The sequence below is a fragment of the Seriola aureovittata genome, chromosome 2 (genome assembly GCF_021018895.1).
Source record: "Seriola aureovittata isolate HTS-2021-v1 ecotype China chromosome 2, ASM2101889v1, whole genome shotgun sequence".
Classification (NCBI taxonomy): Eukaryota; Metazoa; Chordata; class Actinopteri; order Carangiformes; family Carangidae; genus Seriola; species Seriola aureovittata.
In genome coordinates, this window is record NC_079365.1 from 10,880,780 (window position 1) to 10,902,284 (window position 21,505).

The window sequence follows — 21,505 nt, forward strand, 5'->3', positions numbered from 1 at the left end:
GTGCACAGACTGTACAGAAACATTATTTTGGCATTTTCAAATCTTATCTATAAGAGATACATTTCCACATGATGATTACAAATTTTCTGGCCTATTCCTGGTCATAACTGCTATAGAGCCAAAATAATAATAAAAAATTATGCAAGGTGCCGAAGCTAAATCCCACATTGCAATTATTCTGGCAAACAGAGCTGTGCAGTGTCGGGCCAAGTGCAGGCCAAAACTCCCTAAAACCTTTTATATCTGAGTTAGGGAAGGCAACATCTAAGCCCGAAGGCTGTCTTTGGAACCAGCAGAACACACGACTTTCAACCATATCACATCAGAACAGTTATGGCTTGCAGAACATGTGAATAAAAAAAGCCCCCCCCCCCCCCCCCTTCTATTCCATCCTCAACTGGCTTACGTCTATAAAATACTAAATGGAGGAGGGTAAAAATAGACACAGACCTCTCACGCCCACTAGCTGTTTTTTTGGGTCTCTATTGAATATCAATACTGTTCAAATCCCAAGGAGGATGGCAGCCAAACGCGACCAATCAAAAGCCTCAAAGACATAAATACAGTCGCAAACACCACCAGCGGTATAAGAGACGGGATGTGTGTGTGTTTATGTGCATGCGGCTATATGAATGGGGGAAGAGAAATCTAGAGTAATTTAAGAGATTTAGGTCTGATGGATGGGAAGGGAAGAATGAGATGAATGAATGAAAAAGCAGGAAGTGGATTGACATAAAGAAGATGGATGAATAACATGGCAGAAACAGCAGAGAGAACAGGAGCTGCAGAGGAAGACGGGCTGAAAGAAATGTGAAAGCCAGATGCTCCTGAAGTGGAAAGAAAAAAAAAATCAAGAGCCATGATGAAATAACAGGTACTTATGATAGAACAAGGTAACCTACAGAGGGGTGATGCTCATTTTTTAGGCATTGTATGACTGTTTTGGAACAGCTAACCCTGGATGTCACAATGCTGTGCTCAGTGTGCGACAAATTTATGTTAATATAAGAAAGAAAAACACGTCACACAATGAGAAAACATTCAGTTAACAGTCCTGTACAAAAGTATCAAAGTTTTACTTACAGTGACTTTGTGTTCTCCGGTCAGGTTGGGCCATTCACACAGCAGCTGGCTCTCAGACAGGGTGAGAATGCAGGGCGTCTCCCCGATCAGCACCGTGTAGTTCAGCTTAGCGTTTCCTGGGGCTGCAGGAATTAGGTTACGGCCCTGGAAACAGACACACACATGCTCCGCTTACTTACAGAAGGTCCACGTCTAAGGTGGTCCACATAAATAGAATAATAATCACACACAGAGAAAAAAACTTCATTCTGATTGGCTGGTAGGTGTCTGTCAACAGTTCAGCCACAGCTCTAAATCACTGTGCAAGGTAATTTACATTGCACGTAACCATAGCAACAGTGCTTCTGCTTGATGCTGCCTCTCATATAAATTGACCAAACCATGAGTTAAAAACAAAAATATGGATCGAGATTTTAATTGAGGAAAATTTGAATAAAAGTTGAAGAGATGTCCTGGTGAAATTCCAGTCCAGTGAAGAAAACACTGCACAGAGTTGACGGATTACACACCAGAAATATGACAATCTTTTATTCATTCTACTTATCCTACCTAATTACACAGTCAGTGGTATTATTCTTGAGTTACAAATGTGACTTTTACTAAATTTAGCCACAGGTAAAAATGATGTCCAAGGAAAAATGTGCTTGGGAGATAGTGTCAATAAATTGTACAGAAAACCCCCATCTCCTCTTCTCTACTACATCCTAACTCTTTATGCTTTGCAGAGTGGGAGGAATTAATTGCTGGAAAATCTCGATGAACGTCTAATTTCTCTGCAATTATTTAATAGGATGCCGTTTCTGAGCTGCTTATTTCTGCAATTCTTTACCCGGAGCATGGTGGGGCAATCAGAGCTTTTCATTATAGAATTATATTTAAAGTTACAGGGGAGAGAGGCGTGATTCTTCATTTCTAAAACTTCACCCTGATTGGCCGAGAGAAAAAAGGCTTTAGTTTTCCATGAAATTGCATGATGATGATTTTCCCTCTCGCTCATAAAAGGCTTTGAAGTTCAAGGGGAGAGGTGAAACGACAAGAGACAGTGTGTGTGGGTGGGGCAAATGCGCTCGGGATTTAAACGCATACTACCTCTATGGCTGAAGAGTAAACATGGCTATGAAGTCTCTCTTCAGAAGTTATCTGATAGGAATCTGAGCAGGTGGCATAGCAATGCATGGGTCCACTTTATAAACATTACTTTCCTTTGCACCTGATTTTAAAGAGGAGGGGATTTTAGAATGGACTTTTATTTTTCTTAAAGGTCTCCAAACCACATTGGAGACAGCAGGTGGAGAAGTAACATCTTTGAAGGTTGGGGTATATCTGAAAGAAAAAAACTCTCAAAGCGAGAGGAACAAGTGTCTGTACAGGAATATTCGCAGCAAATCATTTCAAATGCCTGTCAGGGCCTTATCAGTTGTGTTAGATGTTGAGGTCACTGCAGCATTTTATAACATAATTATTTGTGAGATTGAGCTTTTAACAGTGTTGACAATACTCAACATTACTGGCATGCTGCTGGTGGCTAATATTGTTCTTCTAGTGTGCCAGCTGAGTGCTAAGACTCAGCTAACCACAGTTTGTCCTGGAGTGTTTTACGACACCTTTACAGAGTAACCTTTGATAAAAAGTTTTAATGCAAAGCCATGGCAAAGTCCATCCTAACATCATTCACTTAGACATTAGAAGCCCTAACGTCTCAGGCCTGGTCTACTATGTGAAAGAAAAGAAGGTAGAAGGGCAGAAATAAAATGAGAAAGGGGTTAATCAGAATGGGGAAAGAAGGAAAAAAATAAGACAGAAAAGATGAAGAGAGGAGAAAGGCAGGGAAGGACAGGGGAGGGATGAGACAGGAAAACAGAAAACAAACAAAAAATGAAGCAAAGTCAAGAGAAGAATAAAAAGAGAAAGAACATGATGGATGTAAAACAAACCCAAGAAGAGACAAGGCCAAAACAGATCAATGCTAAGAGCACGAGGCAATTTACCTTGAGTATGAGTGGTGAGCTGGGCTTCAGCTCCAGCATGCCTGAGGGGCTCAGAGGTTCGAACACGGGGTCCGGGTGGTAGCTGAAAGTCTCATTTACTACCAGCACAGAGCGCACGTCATCCATGACAAAGCCGATCTCATCAGGACTGCTGCCGGTCTCCGAGAAGCCTTTGTCAGATCCAGCCACAGAGGGCGCCAGACACACCATCACGGTGTTGTTGACGACCGTACAGTTCTACAGAGGGAGACAGAAAGAGGATGAGTGCGGGGGAATTTGAGGAGAAAGGGATGAAGAGAAAAAGGGAGGAGGGATAGAGAGCAGGAGAGAAAATATGATAAATAGTTAAATAAAGTTTGATGAGGTTATTCAATTTCCCATCCAACAGCCCTTCTACCTTATTCACACTGTTGGCTAGAAATAAAAAAAATGGTGCATTTTTAAATTCTTACATAAAGTATGTTAACTAAGACATAATCAGCAATATATACAGTGGCTGAAACACAGTTATGTGATGTGAGTGATTAAATGTCTCCGTAATGACATAATGAGGAAGAGGCTGGCTTTAATAACATCAGTGTTGTAATCAGTGTTGATATCATCCGGAAATCCCCTGTGGGGTTCGACACTTAAATCAGTCACCGAAGAACAAATTAGACTGTAATGACACACAGAGAAGGAAGAGAGGTCAGCCAGTAGCTGTTAACGATAACACAGCACGGCTAAAGAGACCTTTGCATAGCTCCACAGCATGTTATAGCCTTACAATATGTTCTATATGTCACATGCTAACATGCTCACACTCTAAAAGGTGTGTAAAATCCCAAAGAAACAGAACAAAACTGTGTTTATAGGTCAACAGAAATATTAACCAAGCAAAACAAAAATGACTGCAGCGAGGGGGACAAAGGAAAAGGAAGGGATATTTTTACTTTCAGCTAAGAGCAGGAGTGGGAGAAAGGTTAGCTAAGCCCTGTGGTGCTAGGTGAAGAGAGGGGGATTTGCCAGAGCCGCTTTATTGCTGGTTGACATTTCAAAGGTTAAACTGCTAAAAGGAAATTCAACATCAAAAACAAACAGAAAATGGGCCCTTGGCTGGTTGGCCGACGGGTCAGGTGTGTGCGTCAGTGTCTGTGTCCCAGGAGTGTGTGTATCGTCTGAAAATCATTTTTTCCACAAAGAGGGAGACAGTAGAGAGACAGTGAGAGAGAGAAAGACACCTATGTATCTATATTGCTCTCACTCTGTCTCACTCGCCAGTCAAGTCACTGCCTTGTTCTCACTGCCTGTTTTGTCAATAAAAACTCTTGGGTGTCTTGATCTAACTACTTACATTTTCTGACTGGGCAGATCCGTACTTGGCTCTCATTTTAGGCTCCTTGATGGTCGCCAGATTGGTCCCGGTAATGGTCAACATGGTTCCTCCACTAAAAAAAAAAAAGAGGTAACAAAACATATTATAGAGAAAAGGTAAACATAATTATACAATGCTATTGGGAAAAATAAAAACACTTCTATTGGCACTTGTGTGTCACATATTCATGTGTCTCCTGCTGTACTTTTTTTGCAGGATCCAAGTCCATACACTATTCAGCAGACGTATCAGTAGAGATAAATGTTAATAAATCTGTTCTCTGTGGGAGCCAAGAGGGCCCTCCAGTTGGCGATTTACCATTAATGCTCACTCCTGCTGTAGCCTTTCGCCTGCTTATTCATGGAAGCCCATTTTCAGGTAATGATAGTAATGCTAAAGCCCTTGCATGAATGTTAAAAGCTTGTTTAAACCGATATGGAGGCTGGAGGGAAGAATAAGCGAGTATATAGCATTAATCCTGAGAGCCGAAGCTTTTGGCCTCTCCTTACCACCTCTCCAAAGCCAGGGGAGATATTTTCAGAGTCTATTAAAGTTGCACAGTGGTATTTTTCAGCATGAGATACACTCCACAACTGCACCGCTGTCAGTGATCTGGCATGTTCTGTAACCTTTACACCTGTGACCTATTCAGGTCTATGTGACGCTGACCAGCAGAGACATGGGTAATATGGGTGAGAGTCCTATTCCCCCACATCGCCTTCTCGACAGCCTCTGCTGGCCCGAGAGCCTGAACTTTATCTGATGTGAGGTGTTCTGACAACAGCTAAATAAGTTAGCATACAACCTAAAACTGGAGTGGGGTTAGACAAGGCTTGAAGCCCAGTGCCACTGTGACTCACCACTGGCACCAATGAACAAAAAATCATTTTATACAGATGATATGCTGGCTGGTGTATCACGACGTTTAATACAGGCAATGGCACACCAGAAAAAGAACATATTCTGTATTATTGTTCAAGTGTCTTCTACAAGAATATAAGAATATCGACCACATCAGTGGCTCTGGTGTTTTTCCTGAGTAGTAATAGGTCAGTACTTGTGAGCTACCCAATTAGACATTACATCCAATCCACAGTGGAATGAAAGCATGAGAATGAATGCAGAGAGGCCAGACAAGACAAAACACATCCTCAAGGATGGCTGTGTTTTGATGAGGCCAGATGAAGCTGGTGTCTAAAGGAGTAAGATGAGGCCATGCTCAGATCTTAAGGCGAGAGTAACACTTTAAGTAGAAAAAGCGGGGAGCAGGAAGGGAGTTGAGTGAGGAGAACGAAGGCTCACAGCTTTTGAGAGGCTTAAAAGAGCCTGACAGATGTTAAATTGGTCAAGAGTCTGGTGTGAAAACTGAGTGGTCAATTTAGGAGATTTAAGGTAACAGTTAACATGGAGTAGCTCACAATCTGTTTTAAAAATCTGCTTTAGTTGCAGCACTCCACAAAGGTAGTTCTGGGAGGGGATAAGAATCTTTTCCACAAATACAGCGCACACTGTATGATACACTCTGTACACTGTACTACACTGTGTCAACAAGATGAAGTGTCACACAATCTCTGCACTGCCATGTAGCCATGTTGTTAGCCCGAGAACGTCCTCTTGAACAGGGGAGAGCAAGTCTCAGTCATGTCAGATTTGTGTTTTGGACAAGGCAGGCTCTGTGCCGTTTGAAATAGCCCCAGCAACAGGGTCACCAAAGGGGACGCGGCGACAAAATGGCTTGGTAAATAAAAGCGTGATTGGCCTGGAGAACCATGCACCTCCTCCTCTGGGAGTGCTGAGTGAAACACCAAACACAAGCCGAGTGCCGGGGTTATTTCCCCCTAAGGCTAGAGCCAACACTTTCATTCTCGTTCCCCTCGCCTACCCTCAACATTTCATTCATCCCATTCCAAATGAGACTTCTCATCCGCTCACACCTCTTTCGCGTGATGAGAGACTTTTGTCTCCCTGCAGAGTTTTAAACGCGGCTCCCATTTTCACCTCAACCCCCTGCGATGATGCGGTGGTGGATTGTTATGCTGTCTGAACAGACAATGTGTCTGGTGGAAAAGTCTAATGTGAGCTGCCCTAACAGGTGATACTCCCGAATAAATATCAGAGATACACTGTGTAAAAGTAAGAGTTGTTTTAATAACAAAACAATATTCCTTTTATTCACCTGGGATTCAGAGAGTCTATGGTAACCCCCCTTTCCTGATAGGCTTTTAATATGAAGTATCTGCAGGAAGTGCGGACTCTTTGAAAGCGACTTAAAACAGACAAGTTACTTTTTCACCTCTGGCTATTTTTTGGGATCTGCCAAAATACCAAATTTAAGTAAATGCAACAGAAAAGCATACGGTAAAAAACTCTGGAAGTAATGTATGACAAGTTCCTAGAACTATACTTTTTAAGTAAATGAGACAGTCATCAGTGTTTGTGTTTGTGTGTATGTAATAGCTTCATTTCTGAGCTGTGGAATAGAGGAGTTTCTAGGTCATGCTAGTGAGCCCATTAGCATTTGGAAGCTCCAAGCTTTTTTTTTCTCTTCCACAACACAGCTTGTGTTTGCACAGGAAATCTTCCTGTGGCTATGTAGTCTCATTTCAATAAGTCAAGTAATATTTACAGATACATCTCTGCTGCACCTCATCAACTAGCAATGCACTGCTTCAGGAGCCTCCTTTACTGCTGTTCCTCTCAAAGATTTACTTTCGAATCATAAAGATAAACAGAATAAATAATATGCCTTTGAAAAGCAAGGCGAGTGTGAAAATGGAGAGCAATAGTTTTTTCTCCCAGACCCAGTCAGGGAGTGTGCCAGCAGAATAATACATGTATCACCTTTTACACAGAGTTCATATTTCACTTTTGAGAAAATAAGGCACTAATGTATGGCACAACCACTACAAGGTATTAATAATGTATTGATATATTTGTATCTGTTCTATAGATGTACATCAAGAAGAATTGTAGATCAAACACTATGTTGATGTAAATTATAGATAATGACATATGCCTGATGGAGTTCGCTCTATGGTGCAGCAGAACTTGCAAAAACACAATATTTCCCAGTTTTCAAATCTTTCCTCTGAATTATTCAGTGTAAATCACTTTTAGAGCTGATGTGTATCATATATGCAATATTGGGAATAAATCAATCATTCAGGCTTTTTCTGACACAGAAAATCACACACAGGTTCATCTCTGCTCTGATTGGCTCCTCACCTGGCGATACTCCAGTCAGGCTCGATCTTGAGTATGGTGGGATCGTCTGTGTAGTTGAACTTGACCTCCGGGTTCCTCAGCTCAGCAGAATTGATGTCCACCATGACTGGAGTGGTTCCTGGGGATTGTCCCGCCGGGGTCACACACACTATCTCCTTCCCACTCCGCCTGGAATAGCAGGAGATGAAGGGAGTAATGGAAGAGAGGGGAGAAAGATATTACATACAAAGGTCCATGAAGGTCTCTCTTAAAGTGGACTGTGTGCTCCAAGGACCAACACTGTAAGTTCTTGAGAAGGATTTTGAGTATTTAGGAGTTCACTCTCTGACAGGCTCTGAGATAGACGCACTGAAAAAAAAAGACTACACAGGAAAAAAATCCTACTTCAGCCCTTAAATAACTCATAAATTATTTATCAGATGCGACAAAAGCGCAGACACACACACACACTTATAATGGTGACATAGTCGCCTATCCACAAGGCCAACATCTTTCAGTCTGTCCAGTCGTGGTTTCATCAGCCCGAATCACAGAGTGCTGTACTTCAAAGCCCTCTCCCTCTCTCTCTATCTCTCTCTCTCTTTCTCTCTCTGTCTGTCTCTCCTTCCCTCCTGCGCTTTTTCTGGCTGATAGATCTGAAGTGGCAGATCAGGCTGGTCGTGTCTCTGTGTGATGTAACTCCCTCCCTAGCAGACAGGCAGCCAGCTGTGACCTGCTGGGAAACTTTGTGTTGCTGCCAGAAACTTTGTGCTCTACTCCAGTGGCTCATTCCACAGTGCCCTCCCCCCTGTCGGAGGGAGACGCTGCTGGCCCAGCAGCGGGTGTATGGCTACCTGTGAGGCAGTGTGTGTGTGTGTGTGTGTGTGTGTGTGTGTGTGTGTGTGTGTGCACGCGCGTGCCTTATCTGCGTATGTACATAATCATTGTATTGAACAGGTGCGTTTGTACTGTGAGGTCTGGGAATTTGCATGTAACTACAGTACAGTTAGAAGATTAACATTGTGTTAGTATGTGTTTTGCGTCATTGAGGGTCTGCTAACGTCCTACAGTGCACTATAAGTGTGTGTAAATGGGTGTGTGTGCACTGTGCGGGCATGATGGCAGACGGCGCAGTGTGAAATTTTGAACATGAGAAGAGCAAGCTGATCTGTACACAAATCCTCCCCCGTTATCTGCTGTGAAAGTGAAATCCACAGAAAGATGGAATATGATGGAGGAGATGAAAGAGTGAAAACCTATTTTGGCGGCTCTATTACGGCAGCTTGTGGTGGGGTGGGGCTGGACGACTGAGCAAAAACGGCAAAAGAAGCACAAATGGGAATCAGGCTTCTTTGTTAGATGTATTCCTGCTGTCTCCAAGGAGGCACCGTCAACAGCGTCCTCAGACTGAGAGGGGACTGAAGAGAGGATGACGACAGAAGAAAAAAAATGAAGGACAATATACCAAAAAAAAAAAAAATGGTTTCCCACATTCCACTAGTGCTGTGTTTCCATGGAAACCATTTTCACAACACTGTCGCCATCAAGAGCGCCTGTGGTGCCACATACGTATTTTTGACAAGGTTGCGGCCACACAAAAGAAAGCCAAGAGGCAATACAGAGAGAAATAAAAGACAAGGTAAGAAACGGGGTTGCGGAGGGAGATAAGAGGATGAGTGACTCGGGGTAAATAGGTTTTGATTAAAGCGGAGGCCCCACTGAATACAAAGACACATTAAAGAGATGGACTCAACCAGTTCATTACTTTGGCCATAAAGGTTATTGCAGCTCAGTGAATGAAAGGCCAAGACTATTATGTTCACCTTTCTCAGGATGTGCTACAGAGCTTTAAATTGGCCTTTACTTTTCTTTTGATATGATATAAAAAGAACTTGAGAGGTCCAAGCTCATTAGTTTAAACTGTCATTTGTTGCCTGAGAGAAGGAAACCACTATAATAAAAACACCAGTATTTTGGAGAATTTGCTCTAAAAGAGAAACAAGAAGAAGAAAGAGTAGTTTTATAACATTTTTCCTATTTGCCAGTTGTCATCTTGACCAGGAAAGCTTCTGCCTTGAAATTCCTTTCAGTATATAGGTGTTTGTTTTAATTCACCAACAATCTTTTCTGCGAGGTGTCTTTTCTCTGCCATCTGCCAGACGCCATACATGGGTAGATTTAGTACAGAGCTCAGTTCACTGTCAGTTTGCCAGGAAGAGACTCAAAGAAACAATAGAGTTCTTGGCTCGAGGAATTAGAGTCATATCAAATTGGATCTATGTCTTTCTTCTTGAAATCCTGGCACAATCTCTTGCAGGGTGAGTGACAACGGAAGATAACAGTGGCAGATTATTCTAAAAACTAAAGAAAAAAAATTATGTATTTCAAACATGGGTTCAAAGCAGGCAAAATGTGAGTTACCAATTACAAGCAACACCATATCATTCCTTTCAAATTATAGTCATATCTCTGACAAAATGTGGGCCACGCACTTAAGTCATTCACAGCACAACTGAACAGTGATATCAGCTTCCGAGAGAAAAGGCTACACTGTCATTCTCACAATTGCAGTGAATTACAGTACTGCAGGCCTTCCTCTTACTGGCTGCATTTTTCAGACCAGCAGCAAATCAAAGGCAGTGACCAGAAAAGGAAGTAACACAATGCATTATTACTTGTAAAGTTTAATTGTATAGAGCATCACAGTGTCAGAAGTAAACTAAACATGGCTGCAATATTAGCTCTGTATTTGTATTTGTAAAAGTGAAATCAGCTTCATCTGATTATATCTTGCTACAGTAACACTGTTTGGACAGATTCTAACCACACACTCCCTGCCTCTAGAGCATTACAATGGAAGTTCACTGTACTTTTTCCTGGTGAAATCTGCCTCTTTACATTTCTCTAGTCATTCCTAAACTTTTTTGTGATGAAATGTGAATTATATGTTACATATAATAATTATATGCTACATACTGTTGTCAACTATGAAATAACAAAACAAAATACAAGAGATATTTTGAGTACTTTAGATTCACGAACCTCTCGAACTGGCAGGGATGCAGTCCTATCTTCACAGATACGGCGCTGCCTGCATTGAGATGACTGCCTTCAATGGTGATTCTGGTTCCCCCAGACAGCGGGCCGGTGGAAGGTTGGACACGGGTAAAGTACGGAGACTGAAGAGCGACACACAGACAGAGGACAGATGGGTCAAGCATGACTTTTTGGCTTGACTGTGGATATCAAATGCCAAATTAAAAACATCCATACAGCTTTGTCTCAGCTGTATCTTGAATTAGCAATGCTTACCACAAAGGTGAAGGCCTTGGTTGAGACTGCTTTGTAGTCAGGGTGAATGCAGTCCCTCACACACACCTCCACTTGAGCCTCCTGCACCCTGTAACCTGTTGCATCATTGAGCCGACACACAATCCTGAAAAAGGGAAACAGAGAGGTGAAGAGATGAGTTTTATTATGAATACTACTTAAGTAAATGCAAAGTTTTCGTTTCAATGTGTAAGAATAAGACCGGGTTTTCAGAAGAAAGAAGCTTATCTAAACAATGACAAAGTGATGAAACGAAAACAGAGGGGGAAACAGTACAGAACAGATGATAGTGCAACATTTCTCTTCTGCTCTGTCTGAGTCAGAAAAACATTCCAGTAGCTCAGAATAAAGTATTTCTGTTGCCTTATTCATAAAAATAACAAAAGGCGACCAAATGCTCTATTAGTGGAAATCTGCAGCGCTAAGAAAGGGAGGAATTTGTGTGTGTGTGTGTGTGTGTGTGTGTGTGCGTGTGCGCGTCTGCATTAGTGCGTAGTGTAGAACCATAAGCCTCGCACTTGGCCCTGGGCGCTGGCTGGCCAAATGAAAATCCACTGGAGAAATGATTGAGTGAGGGGAGGAGTGGCGGTGTAGCCCACAGGGAGAACACACACACTCACGCACACACACTTACTTCATGTTTCACCCACTGGAGACACACTTGACTGTTAATTAGCCAGAGCGAATGAATGAGACGGAGGGAAAGGGTGAGAGTGCAGAGGAAAGACGGAGGTAGAGAAAGGAGGAGAAAGAAAGCGAGAGAGGGTTAAAGTGAGAGAGGCTGATTAATTGAACAAGCTCATATCCTACACATCTCAACCCCCTCCCCAGTTCCCTTAGATGAGTTATTAACTCTCCTGCTTCCATCCTCCCTGCAGGTGGCCATGGCAACTGCAGCGGTGCGGTGACAATGAATTTCAAATTCCGATGCTGTGTGTTTCCATTGTTTTTTATTTTCTCTTTCATTTATTCCCTGGTCTCCCACTATGACGGGGGCCGTGATTAAAATGCTGGACAGCTCTCAGTTAGAGACTGCCGCTTCACTTGCATCATTACTGCACAGATGACAGGTGGCTACATTTAGCTGTTATTACGTGATTAGAAAGACAGAAAGTTCATGGTACATTTGTAAAGATGACAACATTATAAATTATATCTCACTCAATCAAGTGACTGAGGTGAAATGTGATCGTAAAAAAATTTGACATGTCAAACTGTGACACAGAAAATACTAATAAGGCAATAAAAAGAGGGATATTGGATTCTGTTTTCTCACTAGTGGCAATGATTTACTTTTCTCAATGTGGGATCAAATCCATCTAGTAAATATTTAATGACTGAGGTGAATGACAAGCGTTCTAAAAGAAAGCCGCATTTATTTGCAATTTAATTCCACTCCAATCACAGAAATAGGGAGCGTGTTCCTGCTGTAAGAAGTGCAAGTGCTGGAAGAAAGAAAGAAAGAAAGAAAGAAAGAAAGAAAGACAAAGCTGGAGCGCGAACATTGTGTTTACATTTTGCCCAACAATCAGTGCACCTTCTTCTCTCTCTAGCAGCTGACCTTTGACCTGTTCTGTCAGTCCCATAACCCTGTCCTGTCTCCAGTTCTACAGCTCTGATAGGGTCACGGGGATGACGAGAGCAACCAGGCCATTAATGACGCCGTATGGCTAACATCACTTTTAATTAGCATGACAGCCTCACTGCCAGCCGCGTGCTCCTCAACCTCTTCTTCCTGTGGGTGCTATGGCAACAGGCCAATTCAACTTTAAAGGGCTGACAGGGTTAAACGTCGACACCTTTAGTAGTTTTGGATGTGAGGACAAAATGCACGTGGTAAAAAAAAAAAAAAAAAGTTACACCACGAAACAACCTGATTACTCTGCGGCTCGAGAGGCACATATAAAAATAGTATGTTCCGTGTGAATATGACAATATATCGTCACCTTCCTAAAATAATGGCCTAAGTCATGTTTTGACAAAAATGTTTTTTTTGCCTAAATCACCCCCTCATGATGCTGGCCACCTCTGGTAAAATCGCCTGAATCCTCAGTTGAGGGGAACATGCAATTCTACCCCCGGTTGTATAATGGCCTATGTCAAAAGTGTGACTCTTTTGTTGAGTTTTTTGTGTTTCCTGAAAAACCTGAAAAAATGACTTAGGCCATTATTTTAAGAGGGTGTCGATATGTTGATATAAATTATAAATCAAGGCTGACATGTCACTGCCATTTTTCTAAACCCATTTTGGGAACACCTGTCATCGCTAGTGAGAGCTGCACAGCATTATGTTGTCCTGACTGCCAAACCATCAAAGTCACATTCTTTCTGTTTCCTTCTTAGTGAAGGGGCAGAGAGAAAACAAAATCAGCTGGGACTGTGCTGCACAACTCAGCAAATGGAGCATTTGTGTACAGATGACAGCTACATAGTTGGAAATAGAACATTGAGGACACCTCCAGCTGTGACGAGCGTCCCCAATTTTTCCTCGTCCTAAATTGTCTCTTCTCTGCTTCTGGATGAATTCAACATAAAACAGAGAGTGTGACTAATCTAATAGTTTCTCTGAAGGCCTCAATGTCTGTGGTTAGCTGTAATAATAGAGCACCAGCGTCACACTGGCTGTGGTTGTCATTTTGTTTCCATTGTGAATGAAATCTAATTGATGATTCTATGATGATGTTATTACTTACATAGGCACAAAAGAAAATTACTGCAATGAGGCAACCTGTTTACAGTTGAGACAAAGAGTTTAGTCATGTCCAATAAACTGAACCTAAGAAGGGAACTTGAGAGCTACGATTGTTTACTGCTTTTCCACCCACGGCACCCACTGTGATTCAGAATTTCCCAGAAAGCAGTTAATATAACTTAATCAAAGAGAGTGTTCAAGGTATATACCAGCCACTTCAAAAGTCATTACATCTCTCCCAGAATAGGCAAAATTAATTCTGATGAAGGTGGTTGCACAAGGTATTTCAGTTCTGATTGAGCTAAACTCAGCTGCTGTCAGATTTTCATGGACTGCACTAGCAGTCCTAAACACAGCATGAACCTACTTGTGAGGAATTGGATTTGTTTAAAAGGGGGAAGCAGCATTTAACCTTGAGAGGTTTTGGTGAAAGAGAGGTCTGAGAGAGAGTCACAGTGTTGTGGCTAGCGCTCAGTGTAACATCAGTATTGGACATAGACATGCAGGGACATCGAGTCTCAGAAACAAGAGGCCTGAGAGTGAGGTGTAGGAGTGAAGTGATGGAGACAGAGATAGTGTCAACGTACTGCTCAGCGCTGATGTATTGGTCCTCCTGTGGGTTGCAGGTCACCTTGCCGATTCGGACTCCATTCTGTATGTCTTTGAACTGCAGACCCAGGTTCTCGCCTGTGATGGTCAGCATGGTTCCTCCCTGTCTGGGCCCTGTCTCTGGAAACAACTAGATGGGAGAACAAATGAGAGAGGACATATGTTAGCCAGAACAACACATGTGACAATCAATTTCTACCAAAGCAGTACATCATAGAATATCTATTGTATACCAGCATGGATGACAGTTTACTTAAGTCATTATGGTCATCTCCCATTCTGCATGAATCAGACACTTGCCACCTCATTAAGTGAGATGAGAAATGACCTCGGAACCATTAACTCCACCTCAACTCAGTCAAACAATCACAGCCTGCCAACTCGCACACTTAACCTGGACCCACCCATCAAGTCCTCACTTGCATCTCTCATTTAACCTTGTGACGATTAATCTACTCAACACAATTACTGCACACAACGACCTCTGCTCCCTTTCTTTCCTCTAGAGGTCTGCGAAAGGTGTGCAGAGGTGCTAATGGCTACCCGAGGCTAGCTAATCATGGTCCCATTCATCCAGCCCCTGACGCAGACAATGGCCCCTTTGGTAATCAGTCATTACTAGCATAATTAGGGCTAAAGCTAATTGGATTAGAAACTGGCGAAGGGGGAGTGGGGTCATTTGTTGTGACAGGTTGGGAGGAGGGTGAAGGGGATGACTCGTTGCTGGTTGGGTGTCATGGAGGGGGGGGGGGGGTTGTGGGTAAGGTCACACTTTGACCTCACTTGCCATGAAGGAAGGATAAAATAAATCATCAATGATGCTCTTCTTGCCTCTCAGTCAGACATTTCCCCTGTATGTATGAAGCCCACAACATATATCCATATATCATTTTCTGTTTTGTGCAGACAGCAACAGTTCATAGATAGCACACAACCATCTACTTTGACATTGACAAACACATGCATGTATGTGGAGAGAGGGGGACCATGCACCAACTTGCATTGACTTGTATGTCTGACCGCCAGTTCTGAGGCTAGCAGCAGCTGCCTGGTTACATCCAAAGCTTGGTGACATAGTGGCTACTTGCATTTTCGGTTGCCAACTGGACAAAAACTTAACACAGTTGATTCAAGGGGAACCTTTTTGAACTAGCATTTTAACTCGCATCCAACAACGGCGGAGAGCTTCCTCCATGTTGTTCCATCTGGTTCTATTTGTTCTGTCAAAAGGTCAGTGCTTTCAAGACAATTTGCAGCTGGTTAACTTGATTAATTTGTCAAACCTGGGCAAACTTGAACTTTACGCCAAAGTAGAATGTTAACTTACTTTGCCTGTGTGAAGAAAAATCACTGATAGCAGCAATTCCAGTGACATGAACAGATTTCTGGTCTAAAATCTGCCGGTATAAATAATGTAATGGCCAAGCCTGTTTTAGCCTGTTTCAACTTTAAAACTGAGAATACTGCATGGATCTGGACACACATTATAATGGGGATAAAGAGTGCACTGATGCCAAAACTTGTTAAAAAATAGTTTGACATTTGGGAAATATGTTTAGTCAATGCTTGCTGTGGGTTAAATGAGAGGTTCGATACCACTCTCTCCCTGGCTCTGTCCAAAGGAAGCAAAATCCACCCAACAGCAGCCCATACTCACTAATTAACACATTATATCTTGTTTGTTTAATATGAACAAAAGAATGTAGTAGCAGGATGGCAATAATCACTTTTCAGACATGAACCATGAATGTTTTTATCGATCTCTAGACAACAAAGCAAGTATGTGTATATCCCAAAATGTAGAACTATTCTTTCAAGTGTATCTACAGTCTCACAGATAAATTAGATGCACTCTCTCAAGCTGCTCACAACTCTGTTTATCTACCTGGAACCTCACAATGATCTCCCTGGCTAACATCATTATAGAAAAGGTGGCAGGCTAGTAAAAAGCCACAGGTGTTCAGGACACCACTAACAGAAACACACAATGGGAACAAAGCCCAGTGTCATGCAGGCCAGAGCTGAAATGCCACAGTGATATAATTAAGGAGTGTTTTCGATCTTACACCAGCTAGGCTTCTGATGAACATCCCTCCTCCTTTCGCTCGCCCTTTCCCTCTTCCTCTCCGGACTTGTGCCTTTTTAATTCACTCTGTCTCTTTGTCAATGTGCCTGAATGCATATATTTTAGCTGGAGACAAAAGAGTGAGTGGCACACAGTAGTGCACCAGTCTGAATCTTCAGATATGGTAATCAAATCTCTCTGTCTCTATAAGCACTGGCTTATCAAAACACACGCGCACACAGACAGACACACATACATGCACAAGTTGTTACATCCACAACTAAACAACACAAACAAAAAGCCCTTTTTGATAAAAGCCACCAGCCTAAACACTCAATCTATTCTTCTTTCGCCGTCGCAGTTCTCTACACCCATTCAAACTCCATTCTTTCTCTTCGTCTCCGACTTGTCCCGTTGTGTCGGAGGCTTTGTGTGAGGCCTATTGTGGCCGGCTGAGCGGCAGTGCACAGATAGCATCTGCTAGTTATAGGAGGAGGAGGAGGAGGAAGGGGGAAGCAGGGGTACACAGAGAGCGATGATATGAACATGGCGTACGGTTTCTGAAGTTTATCTGCGATATGAAAGCTTTGGAAAAACAAAAAGTAACAAACAAACTGATAGAGGCAATGACAAGAGTGAAGAGGGGGATAAGAGAATTCTTTACTATTAAATTCTTATATGTGACGAAGTAAAAGACATCAACATGTGACTTACAGACATACAAGACAAAGTGGAAGATACTGGCCTGTAAAGACAAGGGGAATAAGGAAATGAAAAGTGAGAAGAATTGAGAGGTTGGATGATGGAAGAAAAAAGAGAAATGATTGGAGGTGAGAGTGAGGAGAGAGTGACAGAGGATACAAGAAAGATAAGAAACAGAAGAATGGCGAAATAGAGGTAGAGAGCGATAAACAAGTCCGGCAAAGGCCGATATTGCAGCTTAACAGTACATGAGGGAGAAATCGCTGGCCTTTTGACACCACACAAGTAGTGAAACTGAACAAAGACACACACGCAAAAAACCAAAACACAGTTTTTAATATGCACAAGATCACAAAAAACATGTGCCACATGCTAAGACACTAAAATTCATACACACACAAACACACACCCACCCACCCACCCACCTACACATACTGGCATGGCCTGTGTTGTTTTAATTGGTTTCTAAGGGCTAGCTGTAATGCTCGTCCTGTCCCCGAGGAGAAGGCAGGCAGGAGATGATGGATGATGGAGGGCCAGGCAGCATCCAAGGCCAGTACTAGGACACTGCTACACTGCACTGGGAAACAGCGCCAGACACTCAGAGAGATAGTGTGTGTGTGTGTGTGTGTGTGTGTGTGTGTGTGTGTGTGTGTGTGTGTGTGTGTGTGTGTGTGTGTGTGTGTGTGTGTGTGTGTGTGTGTGTGTGTGTGTTTGTGTGTGTGTGTTTGTGTGTGTGTGTGTGTGTGTGTGTCTGCGAATGTGATTTTAAGGGCCCCATATGAACTACCCGTTAAGTTGTAGTTTATTTTATCTTCGGTTTTAAATATCTTACATCTGAATGTACACTTCTCAGAGAATGTGTTTTTGTGAGCAGAGTGTTTTTGGCTTATGCGTGTGTGTTTCTGCCAGCTCACACACATAAACTGTGTTTTCTTGCTGTGAAAGGAGTACTAATTAATCTTAGTGCACAGTGTTGGTGCAGAGAAAAAATATAGCACAATGAAAATAGCACTTTAACAGTCTAACAGCCAAATTCTTACAATGTCTAAAACCAATCATTTAGGACTTAAAACATCAATTGCTGTGTTTGGAGAACAGTCCTAAGGTACCAAAGCTATTACTGGAGCAGTACCTAACTGCACATTATTGAACAACGTCAAATGGCAATAGCACACTCGGAAATGACACCAAATGGGTTCAACACATGCTGCTCTGAAAGCTCTGGATAGCTGTGTGTGTGTGTTTATATATATATATATATATATATATATATATATATGAGAGTATGTTGGTCACACTCCCTCTCTCTCCAGTGACGTTCCTTGCCGGTCGAACACACATTCTTCGGTCCAAATTAAATTAGTGGCTAATCCGTTAGCTAATGGCCACACAGCCTCTAGCATGCTGCAAAAATCAACAAAGTGGCCTGAATGAAGCAAAAAAGGAAAATAACCAGAGGAGGATCAAAAAGGAAAAGAGGGGGTTTACAGAACGGATGGTAAGAAGAGGGGTAATATTCAATTTGTGTGCTGGATGTGATGCTCTTTTAGAGAACTAAAGGATGAAATGGCAGGAGAAAAAGGAGCGATATTCTTTGTCGCCTTTGGATGTTCTTTTGGCATTAAATGTCACACTGTAAATGTCAAAGGTGGAGAGGAGAGGTGATAGCGCTTCCTCCAGTGTCTCCTCTTCTATTCTCATCCGTCTCTCCTTTTGTGTTTTCCAACCTGCAGTATGTTTCCTCTACTGCTGTTTTTGAAGCTCTTCTACGCCTGCTTCATGACTGCCACCAACATCTTGCCCCGAGGCCAGGATTTACCCCTCAATATGCATGCAAGAGCACATGCTTGCAAGCACGCACACTCACACACACACCCCACCCTTTCATACACACACCCCCATCTTTCATACATACACACACAACCCAATTGCCTCTGTGCGCTTGTTTCAAAGAGATAACCGAAGCGAGCAAGAAGAGAGAGAGAGAGAGCATTAACGAAAGGATTTATCTATGTGCCAGTGCCCCAATTATCCAATATCTCCATTACGTATTCAGAGAGACGAACCCGTGTCACACAGGAAATGTACTGAGGGCTCCATCCATACAAGTCTGTATTGGTGAAATGGGCATTCATTATAGACTATACATTTATTTCATACTCATTTAAATGGAGAGAAATGACACTCGTTTCACCTGAGATGATGCTTCGTCTTATTTAAGATACAATTAAATTTATAGACATTTAAAGGAAAAACGCTGTTATAAGCTTCAGAAGGAATGATGGAGAGAAGGAAAAAGAGGGGAAGGAAGCAAAAGGACAAATGACAACGAGTGAAAGGGTAGAACGTCTAGACGCGTCTCGCACAACGGTTTCAAACCGCGCTCTGCGTGTGCGTGAGCGTGCAAGTGTCAGTCCCAGTGGTGAGCTGTAGAGATGGCGACCCAGGTCACAATCAGACGAGGACCACCGCCACGGTTACCGGTGGCAACAGATGGGTACGCCATGGTGTTTTAGACGCCTTAGCTCACCCAGCCTGTCAGGTGTACACAAGCACACATACACACATTCTGCACCCATGGTGGGAGACAATTAGCAAACTTCCACATTCTCTGTTTCTTTGTCTCTCTCTCCAATACACACACACACACACACACACACACACACACACACACACACACACACACACACACACACACACACACACACACACACACACACACACACTCTCTCTGCCTCCTCAGGTGTGTATGTGTGTGTGCAGCCATCATCTCTAATCATGTCAGTGTGTTCAGTCTTGGTGTGTGTGAACTGCCTCCTCCTGGCTGGCCCATCTGTGTTGTGGTTGCAGTCATGGTGATGGCTTCTAAGTTGTCTATCCTCCCTGCTGCCCTCCCTCCTACGATGTCCCCTTCACTCGCCGAGGCCAAACAATGACACAGCACAGGTAGGAATTTCTAAGTTCTTTTTATAAGAACCATCTTTTACTTAAGAATTGACTTTCAGAAATCCTCAGATTTGTGTCAAAAGGCAGGTATTCAGTTTCAAGGTTGCCGAAAAAGTGGTAATCACAACCCTGTTATAAAGGCCATATTGTCACTTGAACCTCCTCCCTTCTGACCCTTGCCCTCACAGAAACCTGACTTGATTGTTATTTATTAGGTTGAGTTGCTGGGCAACGAATACCAAATAGCAGCTGAAAAGTCTGGTTTAACTTTGGCAGTGCTAAGAGAAGAGTTTTTCTTTAACTTGAATTTAGCAAATCTTTGCAATGTGATTTTACATTGGGCTGTTCACTTGCCTCATGGACCTTGAGGTATGTGGCAACAGCATCCGTAAAAAATTTCGGCAAAAAACTATAATTTTATGAGGTTTTACTTTTATTAATGTAGTGAGTTGAATGTTTTATATAAACAGCTGGGTGACAAACTATAAGGGAAAAACCTGAAAAATGATTGAAGAAACAGGAAGACAATGCAACCATCAATGGGGCACGTGGTCACTGAATGGTTTGATGAATATGAAAATGATGTGAATCATATCCTGTGCCCTTCACAGCCACCAGATATCAACCCAACTGAAAATCTATGGGAGATTTTGGACCAACGTATTGGACACTCTCCTCCACCATCATCAAAACACCAAATCAGGGAATATCTTTTGGAAGAATGGTCATATATATAACAATAAACCAAGTGTTACTCTTAAAATTTCAATCCAACTCAAAGAAGTGGGTGTGTGTACATGCAGGTACGTATGTACAGTCAGGTATGTGTGATCTTGATAAGCTTCAGGAGCATCCTGAGCTGCTATCTAGTGTTATGTTGAGTATGTGTCATTATTATCACGGCTTACCTTGGTGATCTTGGGGTGTGCACAGCGGCTGTTTCCTGTTGTGGCGTGCATCCAGGTACTCTCTGGAGGAGTACACTCCTGCCTCAGGGAGCACTTCTTCTCCTGTACACACCAGCCACACTCAAACCTGGGGTTTGCCTTCAGACACATCCCACAGCTGTCCCTTAGTGCGTAACACTTATACAGGTGGGCTGCAAATGAAACAGACAGAGAATAAAGCATAATGAAATTATCAGTGGGGAAATGAGGCCAGGGAGATAATAAAGTAACCTCACTATTACGTCCTCGAGAAAAACAGGGGATGAGAGGAGTAATAATAACAATTAACAAGAGAAAGAGAGACAGGGGAAACAGAAATATAAGAACAAAAAAGTATATTTACTAAAAAGTAAAATACTATTAACAAAACCACTCAAGAGAAAACTAGTTTTTATAAACTGAACTCATCTATATCTAGAGTTTTAACAACTTAACTCAAACAAACAGCCTCCCTCCAAAAGGGAGTAAGACTAATAGTTTCAGTATACTACAACTCGAGCTGAAAGCAACACACACAGCCTGGAAGCTATGAATGGCCCGATTAGGCCTGGCCACTTCTCGGCTCCCCGTCTTTATACAGCC

General features: G+C 42.5%; 1 protein-coding gene across 4 annotated transcripts in view; it reads right to left on the reverse strand.

The window, feature by feature from the left end:
- The window catches only part of LOC130177423 (plexin-A1-like), a 187,617-nt gene that overhangs the window by 21,569 nt on the left and 144,543 nt on the right, over window positions 1–21,505 (reverse strand). For all 4 annotated transcript variants that reach the window (XM_056389191.1, XM_056389173.1, XM_056389182.1 and 1 more), the window contains exons 12-19: window positions 20,885–21,075; window positions 14,239–14,390; window positions 10,942–11,065; window positions 10,672–10,808; window positions 7,651–7,818; window positions 4,405–4,498; window positions 3,072–3,308; window positions 1,084–1,227 (exon numbers count right to left, since the gene is read on the reverse strand). In XM_056389191.1, coding sequence (XP_056245166.1) covers window positions 1,084–1,227; window positions 3,072–3,308; window positions 4,405–4,498; window positions 7,651–7,818; window positions 10,672–10,808; window positions 10,942–11,065; window positions 14,239–14,390; window positions 20,885–21,075 — 1,247 coding nt within the window. The remainder of the gene's footprint in view (window positions 1–1,083; window positions 1,228–3,071; window positions 3,309–4,404; window positions 4,499–7,650; window positions 7,819–10,671; window positions 10,809–10,941; window positions 11,066–14,238; window positions 14,391–20,884; window positions 21,076–21,505) is intronic.